Source organism: Nerophis ophidion, linkage group LG06 (genome assembly GCF_033978795.1).
Source record: "Nerophis ophidion isolate RoL-2023_Sa linkage group LG06, RoL_Noph_v1.0, whole genome shotgun sequence".
NCBI classification, from domain to species: Eukaryota; Metazoa; Chordata; class Actinopteri; order Syngnathiformes; family Syngnathidae; genus Nerophis; species Nerophis ophidion.
The window spans coordinates 77,054,549-77,067,730 of NC_084616.1; the positions used below are offsets into that span (position 1 = coordinate 77,054,549).

Consider the following 13,182-nt stretch of genomic DNA (forward strand, 5'->3'; position numbering starts at 1 on the left):
TAATCTGTTGAATCGTTTAAGTCGCTGAAATCCGAGTTTGAATCCGAGCTAATGTCACTATATCTTGCTGTGGTATTCCCATTGTTTACATTGGCAGCACTGTGTGACATCACAGGGAAATGGCCAGTGTCTTCGCAGAGAGCCGAAAATAAGGCACTTTAAAAATGTATTTAGGGATATTCCGAGACCGGTAAAATTTTGAAAAAAACTTCAAAAAATACAACAAGCCACTGGGAACTGATTTTTATTGTTTTTAACCCTTTTGAAATTGTGATAATGTTTCCCTTTAATGTCCAACATTATTCTTTATTTTTTGCTGTCTGCAGCTGCTCCATCCCATGTTCCTTTTTGAGCCAAGCCTTCTCTACATATTGTCTCACCTCCCCAACAGTAGCCCTCTTTTCTGCATCCAGAGCCAGGAGCTTGCCAAACAACTCCATGGCTTCCGGGGTGAACCTTGTCCAAAGTGGTGGAATGTCATCCTCTGTGTTGGCGCTCTCTCCCAATTTGGACCAGTCGGCAAACTCCTGGTAGGAGTCATCTGAATCCATGCAACGGTCCCACGGGAAGTAGCCTGTGAGGATGCAGAATATAACCACACCGAAGGCCCATGTGTCCAGACTTGGTTCCACACTCAGCGGAGGAGCAGTGACTTCTTTCTGGCCCTCCAGTAGAGCAACAGTGCAAAGCTCGGGTGACATGTAAGGTAGGGTTCCTGTAATGAAACTGATAAGAGTGCCTGTTTTCTGGGCCAGACCAAAGTCCGCCAGCTTGACCTGGCTGCACTGATGATCCAGCAAGAGGATGTTCTCAGGCTTCACGTCTCGGTGGACCAGGCCCCGGCTGTGGATGAACTCCAAAGCGCTAGCAATCTGGAGGACGCAACGTTTAACGGACGCCTCAGGAATACCCACCTTAAACAGACACAGGAGTTTAAATAAGTTAATAACTACACACTAGATCAGGGGTCGGGAACCTTTTTGGCTGAGAGAGCCAAGAAGCCAAATATTTTAAAACTTATTTCCGTATTTAATATTTTTTTTAGCAATAAACACAACTAAACGCGTACATTTTTAAGTAAGACCAACATTTCTAGAGTGTGATAAGTCCCTTATTATTTGTAATAACATTGTAATTCTGAAGCTAACTGTGGAGGGGGCGTGGCCTGCAGCGAAGCGGGGTGTACCAGGACCGGCCTCGAAATCAGCAACAGGTGCGTAAATGGCCCACCTGGGCCTTTTTATCTAATCACCTGTCGCTATGTTATAAGCAACAGATAGGGGAGAGACGGAGTCAGGGGGCTGAAACCAGAGTGCGAGCTAGAACGAAAGAGAAAAAGACAATTGCTGGAAAGCAACTGAGAGACTTATTGAAAAATAAAACAATATTGTAACCCTGAAACAGGCTCTCATGTCGGTGCTTGATGGTCTGAAGAACCCCCAGGAGGGCAAGCCCCACACTAACTAATAATAAATAAATAACTTCTTACCATTAACGCAAGTTTTTGAACAGGTGCGGTAGAAAACAGGTGGATGGATTAAACAGACACAGGAGTTTAAATAAGTTAATAACTACACACTAGATCAGGGGTCGGGAACCTTTTTGGCTGAGAGAGCCAAGAAGCCAAATATTTTAAAACTTATTTCCGTAAGAGCCATATAATATTTTTTTTTAGCACTAAACACGTACATTTTTAAGTAAGACCAACATTTCTAGAGTGTGATAAGTCTCTTTTTATTTGTAATAACATTGTTATTCTGAAGCTAACTGTGGAGGGGGCGTGGCCTGCAGCGAAGTGGGGTGTACCAGGACCGGCCTCGAAATCAGCAACAGGTGCGTAGAAGGCCCACCTGGGCCTTTTTATCTAATCACCTGTCGCTATGTTATAAGCAACAGATAGGGGAGTGACGGGGGTAGGGGGCTGAAACCAGAGTGTGAGCTAGAACGAAAGAGAAAAAGACAATTGCTGGAAAGCAACTGAGAGACTTATTGAAAAATAAAACAATATTGTAACCCTGAAACAGGCTCTCATGTCGGTGCTTGGTGGTCTGAAGAACCCCCAGGAGGACAAGCCCCACACTAACTAATAATAAATAAATAACTTCTTACCATTAACGCAAGTTTTTGAACAGGTGCGGTAGAAAACAGGTGGATGGATTAAAAATGCATGAGAATGTTTTATATTTTAAACATTATTTTTAACACTGTGATTACAGGTGGAATTATGCATTACGTATCATGTTAAGCAATGTCAGCTCAGATTTATCCGAGAGCCAGATCCAGTCATCAAAAGAGCCACATCTGGCTCTAGAGCCATAGGTTCCCTACCCCTGTCCTAGATAGACGACAAGCCTGCTTTTTTTATGTGAACTGTTCTTACCTTAGGCTGGATGACAGCAAACAGGTCCCTCCCGATAACGAGCTCCTGGGCAAAGCAGTAGTGGTCCTTAGACTGGAAGGCAATGCCAAAGAGGCCCACGATGCAGGGGTGGCGATGCAGATCCAAGGAGATGCAGTATTCTCGCAGGAAGCCCTTTAGCTTTGTTGAGGTCTTGGGCATCACTTTCAAGGCCATGGGAGTCCCTGCGGAGCATTTTTCCCTCATATCAACTACAAACCCTGTTTCCATGTGAGTTGGGAAATTGTGTTAGATGTAAATATAAACAGAATACAATTATTTGCAAATTCCTTTTCAACCCATATTCAGTTGAATGCACTACAAAGACAACATATTTGATGTTCAAACTCAAACTCAATTTTTTTGCAAATAATAATTAACTTAGAATTTCATGGCTGCAACACGTGCCAAAGTAGTTGGGAAAGGGCATGTTCACCACTGTGTTACATCACCTTTTCTTTTAACAACACTCAATAAACGTTTGGGAACTGAGGAAACTAATTGTTGAAGCTTTGAAAGTGGAATTCTTTCCCATTCTTGTTTTATGTAGAGCTTCAGTCCTTCAACAGTCCGGGGTCTCCGCTGTCGTATTTTACACTTCATAATGCGCCACACATTTTCCATGGGAGACAGGTCTGGACTGCAGGCGGGCCAAGAAAGTACCCAGACTCTTTTTTTACGAAGCCACGCTGTTGTAACACGTGCTGAATGTGGCTTGGCATTGGGTTGCTGAAATAAGCAGGGGCGTCCATGAAAAAGACTGCGCTTAGATGGCAGCATATGTTGTTCCAAAAGCTGTATGTACCTTTCAGCATTAATGGGGCCTACACAGATGTGTAAGTTACCCATGCCTTGGGCACTAATGCACCCCCATACCATCACAGATGCTGGCTTTTCAACTTTGCGTCGATAGCAGTCTGGATGGTTCGCTTCCCCTTTGGTCCGGATGATACGATGTCGAATATTTCCTAAATTAATTTGAAATGTGGACTCGTCAGACCACAGAACACTTTTCCACTTTGCATCAGTCCATCTTAGATGATCTCAGGCCCAGAGAAGCCGGCGGCGTTTCTGGATGTTGTTGATAAATGGCTTTCACTTTGCATAGTAGAGCTTTAACTTGCACTTACAGATGTAGCGACCAACTGTATTTAGTGACAGTGGTTTTCTGAAGTGTTCCTGAGCCCATGTGGTGATATCCTTTAGAGATTGATGTCGATTTTTGATACAGTGCCGTCTGAGGGATCGAAGGTCACGGTCATTCAATGTTGGTTTCCGGCCATGCCGCTTACGTGGAGTGATTTCTCCAGATTCTCAAAAGTTTTTGATGATATTATGGAGCGTAGATGTTGAAATCCCTAAATTTCTTGCAATGTCACTTTGAGAAAGGTTGTTCTTAAACTGTTTGACTATTTGCTCACGCAGTTGTGGACAAAGGGGTGTACCTCGCCCCATCCTTTCTTGTGAAAGACTGAGCATTTTTTGGGAAGCTGTTTTTATAGCCAATCATGGCACCCACCTGTTCCCAATTAGCCTGCACACCTGTGGGATGTTCCAAGTAAGTGTTTGATGAGCATTCCTCAACTTTATCAGTATTTATTGCCACCTTTCCCAACTTCTTTGTCACGTGTTGCTGGCACCAAATTCTAAAGTTAATGATTATTTGCACCAAAAAAAATAAAGTTTATGAGTTTGAACATCAAATATGTTGTCTTTGTAGCATATTCAACTGAATATGGCTTGAAAAGGAATTTGCAAATCATTGTATTCTGTTTATATTTACATCTAACACAATTTCCCAACTCATATGGAAACGGGTTTGTACATGACAATTATCAATGCTAAAATGTAAAAACATTACTTGTGATGTACAGTATTTGGCTCTACATAATTGTATGTTCAATATGTCCTAGGGAGAAATTGAAAAAGGGAATCAAAAAAAACACATCGAAGCAAAAAATGTGCATGAACGACTTATTGTCCGCTGTACTCTTAATAAAAAGTCCCAGTAAAATCTTACCTTAGAGAGAGCACTTTAAACACCTTGTAGCAGAAAGAGTAGAGTGAAGCAGATGGTGTCCGTGCAGTATGTCCTTCACATCCAGCTTTCGGGAATGTAAACAAGGAAACACCGGCTGTGTTTGTGTTGCTAAAGGCAGCCGCAATACACCGCTTCCCACACATACATCTTTCTTCTATGACGTCTCCATTATTAATTGAACAAATTGCAAAAGATTCAGCAACACAGATGTCCAGAATACTGTGGAATTATGCGATTAAAGCAGACTACTTATAGCTGGGATCGGTGCTGGATTAAAATGTCCGCTACAATCCGTGACGTCACACGCGCGCGTCATCATACAGGATACTTCGCGCGAAATTTAAAATTGCAATTTAGTAAACTAAAGCGGCCGTATTGGCATGTGTTGCAATGTTAATATTTCATCATTGATATATAAACTATCAGACTGCGTGGTCGCTAGTAGTGGCTTTCAGTAGGCCTTTAAGTCCGAAGTCTTAAATCCATCCAGCCTTCCATTTTCTACCGCTTCTCCCTTTTTGGGATTGCGGGGGGTGCTGGAGCCTATCTCAGCGGCATTCGGGCGGAAGGCGGCGTACACCCTGGACAAGTCGAAGTCTTAAATCCTGATTCTAAAACCTAACAATAAACCGAAATACGACCATAACCCTGCACCCTTACCCTACTTCTAAGCCCTGATAAACAATATACAATGTATATTTTCAGTTGATGTCGAGTCAAAACATGGATTGTACCTCTGAAACGATGTGTGACCAGCAGCACTTTGCCGTACTTTCCTCGACCGATCTCCTTGATGACATTGAAGTGTTCCTGGATCTCCAGCTGACCCAGGCTCTGGGACGTCAGCTCAATCAGCTCGTCGATCAGGCTGCCGTCAGCCAGGCCTAACTCAATCATTGAGAGCCCTGCTTAGGAACATGGAAGAAAAAAATATTACAGCAGGTAAATACATTTTTTAACATAACATTTTGCAGCTAAGTCATTTTTATTCCTAACGGCCTGGCTAATATGACATAGTTCTTAGAATAACTAACAAACCTACAAACCCCGTTTCCATATGAGTTGGGAAATTGTGTTAGATGTAAATATAAACAGAATACAATGATTTGCAAATCCTTTTCAAGCCATATTCAGTTGAATATGCTACAAAGACAACATATTTGATGTTCAAACTGATAAACATTTTTTGTTTTTTTGTTGCAAATAATCATTAACTTTAGAATTTGATGCCAGCAACACGTGACAAAAAAGTTCGGAAAGGTAGCAATAAATACTGATAAAGTTGAGGAATGCTCATCAAACACTTATTTGGAACATCCCACAGGTGTGCAGGCTAATTGGGAACAGGTGGGTGCCATGATTGGCTATAAAAACAGCTTCCCAAAAAATGCTCAGTCTTTCACAAGAAAGGATGGGGCGAGGTACACCCCTTTGTCCACAACTGTGTGAGCAAATAGTCAAACAGTTTAAGAACAACATTTCTCAAAGTGACATTGCAAGAAATTTAGGGATTTCAACATCTACGCTCCATAATATCATCAAAAGGTTCAGAGAATCTGGAGAAATCACTCCACGTAAGCGGCATGGCCGGAAACCAACTTTGAATGACCGTGACCTTCCATCCCTCAGACGGCACTGTATCAAAAAACTAACATCAATCTCTAAAGGATATCACCACATGGGCTCAGGAACACTCCACAAAACCACTGTCACTAAATACAGTTTGTCCCAAGTTAAAGCTCTACTTTGCAAAGCGAAAGCCATTTATCAACAACATCCAGAAACGCCGCCGGCTTCTCTGGGCCCGAGATCATCTAAGATGGACTGATGCAAAGTGGAAAAGTGTTCTGTGGTCTGACGAGTCCACATTTCAAATTGGGGGTGCATTAGTAACCACGGCATGGATAACTTACACATCTGTGAAGGCACCATTAATGCTGAAAGGTACATACAGGTTTTGGAACCACATTCGCTGCCATCTAAGCGCCGTCTTTTTCATGGACGCCCCTGCTTATTTCAGCAAGACAATGCCAAGCCACGTTCAGCACGTGTTACAACAGCGTGGCTTCGTACAAAAAGAGTGCGGGTACTTTCCTGGCCCGCCTGCAGTCCAGACCTGTCTCCCATCGAAAATGTGTGGCGCATTTTGAAGCGTAAAATAGGACAGCTGTTGGAACGACTGAAGCTCTACATAAAACAAGAATGGGAAAGAATTCCACTTTCAAAGCTTCAACAATTAGTTTCCTCAGTTCCCAAACTTTTATTAAGTGTTGTTAAAGTCCTACTGAAAGCCACCACTAGCGACCACGCAGTCTGATAGTTTATATATCAATGATGAAATATTAACATTGCAACACATGCCAATACGGCCGGGTTAGTTTACTAAATTGCAATTTTAAATTTTGCGCCGTTATATCCTGCTAAAACGTCGCGGTATGATGACACGTGCGCGTGGTGTCACGCATTGTAGAGGACATTTTGTTCCAGCACCGTTCAGAGCTATAAGTCGTCTGTTTCATCGCATAATTCAGTATTCTGGACATCTGTGTTGCTAAATCTTTTGCAATTTGTTCAATGAATAATGGAGACGTCAAAGAAGAAAGCTGTAGGTGCAAAGCGGTGTATTGCGGCCGCCTTTAGCAACACAAACACGGCCGGTGTTTCATTATTTACATTCCCGAAAGATGACGGTGAAGCTTTACTATGGAACAGAGCGGTCAAGCGAACACGGTTGGATTGGACCACACACACAAAGTACAGTGTGTTACGCAGCGATCATTTTGAAAGATCATGTTTCGAAAAGGGTCCCTTGCAAAGGGCAGAGATGGGCATCGCCACCACCCGTCGACTGGTGCTGAAGAAAGGTGCGGGCCGACCTTCAGATTGTACAGGTACGACCATATAATCACACTAAAACACTAGTAACACAATAAGCAGATGAGGGATTTTCCAGAATTATCCTAGTACATTTGTATAATAAGATCTGAATCGCTCCCACTTTATAGTGTTTTTTTTTTTTTTTTTAGTCCTTCATTCTCACTTTACTCATCCACAAATCTTTCATCCTCGCTCAAATTAATGGGGAAATGGTCACTTTCCTGGTCCGAATCGCTCTCGCTGCTGGTGGCCATGATTGTAAACAATGTTCAGATGTGAGGAGCTCCACAACCCGTGACATCACGCGCACATCGTCTGTTAGTTCCGGTACAGGCAAGGCTTTTTTATTAGCGACCAAAAGTTGCGAACTTTATCGTCGATGTTCTCTACTAAATCCTTTCAGCAGAAATATGGCGAAATGATGAAGTATGACACATAGAATGGACCTGCTATCCCCGTTTAAATAAGAACATCTCATTTCAGTAGGCCTTTAAAAGAAAAGGTGATGTAACACAGTGGTGAACATGCCCTTTTCCAACTACTTTGGCACGTGTTGCAGCCATGAAATTCCAAGTTAATGATTATTTGCAACAAAAAAAATGAAGTTTATGAGTTTGAAAATCAAATACCTTGTCTTTGTAGTGCATTCAATTGAATATGGGTTGAAAATGCATTTAGGCTAGCTAGCGCGTGTTACCAATCACGGTCTAATGATTGTTTTAATTTAAAGCTGGCGGCGTTTCTGGATGTTGTTGATAAATGGCTTTCGCTTTGCATAGTAGAGCTTTAACTTGCACTTACAGATGTAGCGACCAACTGTATTTAGTGACAGTGGTTTTCTGAAGTGTTCCTGAGCCCATGTGGTGATATCCTTTAGAGATTGATGTCAGTTTTTGATACAGTGCCGTCTGAGGGATGGAAGGTCACGGTCATTCAATGTTGGTTTCCGGCCATGCCGCTTACGTGGAGTGATTTCTCCAGATTCTCTGAACCTTTTGATGATATTATGGAGCGTAGATGTTGAAACCCCTCAATTTCTTGCAATGTCACTTTGAGAAATGTTGTTCTTAAACTGTTTGACTATTTGCTCACGCAGTTGTGGACAAAGGGGTGTACCTCGCCCCATCCTTTCTTGTGAAAGACTGAGCATTTTTTGGGAAGCTGTTTTTATACCCAATCATGGCACCCACCTGTTCCCAATTAGCCTGCACACCTGTGGGATGTTCCAAATAAGTGTCTGACGAGCATTCCACAACTTTATCAGTATTTATTGCCACCTTTTCCAACTTCTTTATCAGTTTGAACATCAAATATGCTGTCTTTGTAGTGCGTTCAATTGAATATGGGTTGAAAATGCATTTAGGCTAGCTAGCGCGTGTTACCAATCACGGTCTAATGATTTTTTTAATTTAAAGGTGGCGGCGTTTTTGGATGTTGTTGATAAATGGCTTTAGCTTTGCATAGTAGAGCTTTAACTTACACTTACAGATGTAGCGACCAACTGTATTTAGTGAGAGTGGTTTTCTGAAGTGTTCCTGAGCCCATGTGGTGATATCCTTTAGAGATTGATGTCGTTTTTTGATACATCGCCGTCTGAGTGATGGAAGGTCACGGTCATTCAATGTTGGTTTCCGGCCATGCCGCTTACGTGGAGTGATTTCTCCAGATTCTCTGAACCTTTTGATGATATTATGGAGCGTAGATGTTGAAATCCCTAAATTTCTTGCAATGTCACTTTGAGAAAGGTTGTTCTTAAACTGTTTGACTATTTGCTCACACAGTTGTGGACAAAGGGGTGTACCTCGCCCCATCCTTTCTTGTGAAAGACTGAGCATTTTTTAGGAAGCTGTTTTTATACCCAATCATGGCACCCACCTGTTCCCAATTAGCCTGCACACCTGTGGGATGTTCCAAATAAGTGTTTGATGAGCATTCCTCAACTTCATCAGTATTTATTGCCACTTTTCCCAACTTCTTCGTCACGTGTTGCTGGCATCAAATTCTAAAGTTAATGATTATTTGCAACAAAAAAAATAAAGTTTATGAGTTTGAACATCAAATATGTTGTCTTTGTAGCATATTCAACTGAATATGGCTTGAAAAGGATTTGCAAATCATTGTATTCTGTTTATATTTACATCTAACACAATTTCCCAACTCATATGGAAATGGGTTTGTACATGACAATTATCAATGCTAAAATGTAAAAACATTACTTATGTGCCTCTACATAATATGTCCTAGGGAGAAATTGAAAAAGGGAACCAAAAAAAAACACATCGAAGCAAAAAATGTGCATGAAGGACTTATTGTCCGCTGTACTCTTAATAAAAAGTCCCAGTAAAATCTTACCTTAGAGAGAGCACTTTAAACACCTTGTAGCAGAAAGAGTAGAGTGAAGCAGATGGTGTCCGTGCAGTATATCCTTCACATCCACGGCTGCTTCTTGGATGAACATACCCAGTGGACCCGAGCGCTTCCCCCCTGCCCAGAACATAGCTCAACTCTCAGCGGCTACAATGGGAACATCTGACACTTTGACAGCTGATTACAAACTGTCTCTCTCCAAAGGGCACTCACGCTCTCTCGAATACCAACACACAAATACACCTACGTTCTTGTAACATAGTCATGTTTTGTTATGTATGTATGCAGCCAGCGGAAGCTTTAGTAGCTCTTATTAACCAAGGACGTACATTACGCTGTGACAAACACTGCAGCTGCATGCCTGATACTGCATTGAATTAGCATCACAAATCAATTTCTAGCTGAATACCAAACACCCATGTTGGGGTAATGTCACCATTTTTTAACCTTTAAGTTTTATATACAAACCCCGTTTCCATATAGGTTGGGAAATTGTGTTAGATGTAAATATAAACAGAATACAATGATTTGCTAATCCTTTTCAACCCATATTCAGTTGAATGCACTACAGAGACAAAATATTTGATGTTCAAACTCATAAACTTTTTTTTTCTGCAAATAATAATTAACTTTGAAATTCATGGCTGCAACACGTGCCAAAGTAGTTGGGAAAGGGCATGTTCACCACCTTTTCTTCTAACAACACTCAATAAATGTTTGGGAACTGAGGAAACTAATTGTTGAAGCTTTGAAAGTGGAATTCTTTCCCATTCTTGTTTTATGTAGAGCTTCAGTCCTTCAACAGTCCGGGGTCTCCGCTGTCGTATTTTACGCTTCATAATCCGCCACACATTTTCCATGGGAGACAGGTCTGGACTGCAGGCGGGCCAGGAAAGTACCCGCACTTTTTTTTTTTTACAAAGCCAGGCTGTTGTAACCCGTGCTGAATGTGGCTTGGCATTGTCTTGCTGAAATAAGCAGGGGCGTCCATGAAAAAGACGGCAGAATATGTTGTTCCAAAACCTGTATGTACCTTTCAGCATTAATGGTGCCTTCACAGACGTGTAAGTTACCCATGCCTTGGGCACTAATGCACCCCCATACCATCACACATGCTGGCTTTTGAAATTTGCGTCGATAACAGTCTGGATGGTTCGCTTCCCCTTTGGTCCGGATGATACGATGTCGAATATTTCCAAAAATAATTTGAAATGTTGACTTATCAGACCACAGAACACTTTTCCACTTTGCATCAGTCCATCTTAGATGATCTCGGGCCCAGAGAAGCCGGCGGCGTTTCTGGATGTTGTTGATAAATGGCTTTCGCTTTGCATAGTAGAGCTTTAACTTGCACTTACAGATGTAGCGACCAACTGTATTTAGTGACAGTGGTTTTCTGAAGGGTTTCTGAGCCCATGCGGTGATTTCCTTTAGAGATTGATGTCAGTTTTTGATACAGTGCTGTCTGAGTGATGGAAGGTCACAGTCATTCAATGTTGGTTTCCGGCCATGCCGCTTACGTGGAGTGATTTCTCCAGATTCTTTGAACCTTTTGATGATATTATGGAGCGTAGATGTTGAAATCCCTAAATTTCTTGCAATTGCACTTTGAGAAAGTTTGTTCTTAAACTGTTTGACTATTTGCTCACGCAGTTGTGGACAAAGGGGTGTACCTCGCCCCATCCTTTCTTGTGAAAGACTGAGCATTTTTTGGGGAAGCTGTTTTTATAGCCAATCATGGCACCCACCTGTTCCCAATTAGCCTGCACACCTGTGGGATGTTCCAAATAAGTGTGTGATGAGCATTCCTCAACTTTATCAGTATTTATTGCCACCTTTCCCAACTTCTTTGTCACTTGTTGCTGGCATCAAATTCTAAAGTTAATGACTATTTGCAAAAAAAAAATGTTTACCAGTTTGAACATCAAATATGTTGTCTTTGTAGCATATTTGTAGTGCCTCACAATACGAAGGTCCTGAGTAGTCCTGGGTTCTATCCCGGGCTCGGGATCTTTCTCTGTGGAGTTTGCATGTCCTCCCAGTGAATGCGTGGGTTCCCTCCGGGTACTCCGGCTTCCTCCCACCCCCAAAAACATGCACCTGGGGATAGTTTGATTGGCAACACTAAATGGTCCCTAGTGTGTGAATGTGAGTGTGAATGTTGTCTGTCTATCTCTGTTGGCACTGTGATGAGGTGGCGACTTGTCCAGGGTGTACGCCGCCTTCCTCCGGAATGAAGCTGAGGTAGGCTCCAGCACCCCTGCACTAGAACAACCAACAGAAAATGACAGGCTTAAATAGTGACATGATTAACAACAGGTGCGTGAGTTCAAACTAACGAGGCAGGTGAAACTAAGAGTTGTCATGGAAACTAAAACAAACCAGGGGGTGCAAAAACAGGAACTAATGGCGTCAAAAACAAACAGAACATAACTAAACAGAACATGATCACAAGACATGACATCTATTGGTTTACTTTGTACCTTTTTTGTGACGGTTACACAAAGTACAATTCTACCATTGAGATGCAACAGACAACATAACATGTGGCGGTTCTTTGCACACCCGACAAAAAAAAGATAATAGAAGGGCGATTGCAAACCCATAAAAATATTTGTTTCTCCTCCATCCATGTTTTTTCTTCTGCTTGTCCCAGGTCAGAAGCCCAGACTTGCCTCTCCCTGGCCTACCATGTCCAGACCGGACCCCATCAATACCCTGACTGTGCCTAGAAATGATGTCCTTAAAAGGTATGAACAGAAAAAGTGTCAAACCCTCACTGGAAACTAGTCCGACCTACTCTTGGCAATGTGGTCCACGCTGAGACTGATCATACAGGGAGCGAACTGCCAAAATCAGACGGCATTCAAAGTATTTACACCAATAGTCCCGTCTAAAAAAAAAAGCATCATTGCATTAAAGTCCTACTGAAAGCCACTACTAGCGACCACGCAGTCTGATAGTTTATATATCAATGATGAAATATTAACATTGCAACACATGCCAATACGGCCGCTTTAGTTTAATAAATTGCAATTTTAAATTTCGCGCGAAGTATCCTGTTGAAAACTTCGGTATGATGACGCGTATGATGTAGCGGACATTTTTTTCCAGCCCGATCCCAGCTATAAGTAGTCTGCTTTAATCGCATAATTACACAGTATTCTGGACATCTGTGTTGCTGAATCTTTTGCATTTTGTTCAATCAATAATGGAGACGTCAAAGAAGAAAGATGTAGGTGGGAAGCGGTGTATTGCAGCCGCCTTTAGCAACACAAATACAGCCGGTGTTTCCTTGTTTACATTCGGCTCTTACCGTAGACATGAGCGGAGAGTTTACGTCGTTCCTCCTGCAGCTGTGGACTCTCTTGCCTTCTCCCACCGGCCGCCACCGACCGTCGGATGCTTACTCCGGGGAGGGAAGAAAATAAAAATCTCAGCCCTGCTGCCTTGCCTCGTCGAGAAACGTGGCTTCCCTCAGAGACACTGGCGGTCACCA

The 13,182-nt window shown here is 42.3% G+C and overlaps 1 protein-coding gene across 3 annotated transcripts; it reads right to left on the bottom strand.

The window, feature by feature from the left end:
- Positions 1-228: 228 nt before the first annotated feature.
- si:dkey-8e10.3 (serine/threonine-protein kinase SBK1) lies at positions 229-9,872 on the bottom strand. 3 transcript variants are annotated; one of them, XM_061904887.1, is made up of 4 exons: positions 9,669-9,872; positions 5,174-5,347; positions 2,381-2,583; positions 229-914 (listed from the first exon to the last, which is right to left on the bottom strand). In XM_061904887.1, the coding sequence occupies exons 2-4, from the start codon at positions 5,334-5,336 to the stop codon at positions 300-302; spliced, it is 981 nt and encodes a 326-aa protein (XP_061760871.1). In that variant the 5' UTR covers positions 5,337-5,347; positions 9,669-9,872; the 3' UTR covers positions 229-299. The 3 variants fall into 3 exon arrangements, with proteins under 3 accessions (XP_061760871.1, XP_061760870.1, XP_061760872.1); XM_061904886.1 differs by having other exon boundaries at positions 5,174-5,344; positions 9,669-9,870; XM_061904888.1 differs by lacking the exon at positions 9,669-9,872 and adding an exon at positions 4,419-4,503 and having other exon boundaries at positions 5,174-5,312.
- Positions 9,873-13,182: the final 3,310 nt, after the last annotated feature.

Coding starts and splice junctions, on each gene's coding strand:
- si:dkey-8e10.3 (XM_061904887.1), bottom strand. CDS start 5,336: ATGATTGAGTTAGGCCTGGCTGACGGCAGCCTGATCGACGAGCTGATT. Junction 2,584..5,173: donor GGTCACACATCGTTTCAGAG/GTACAATCCATG, acceptor AATGCTCCGCAG/GGACTCCCATGGCCTTGAAA. Junction 915..2,380: donor TTGCTGTCATCCAGCCTAAG/GTAAGAACAGTT, acceptor TGTCTGTTTAAG/GTGGGTATTCCTGAGGCGTC.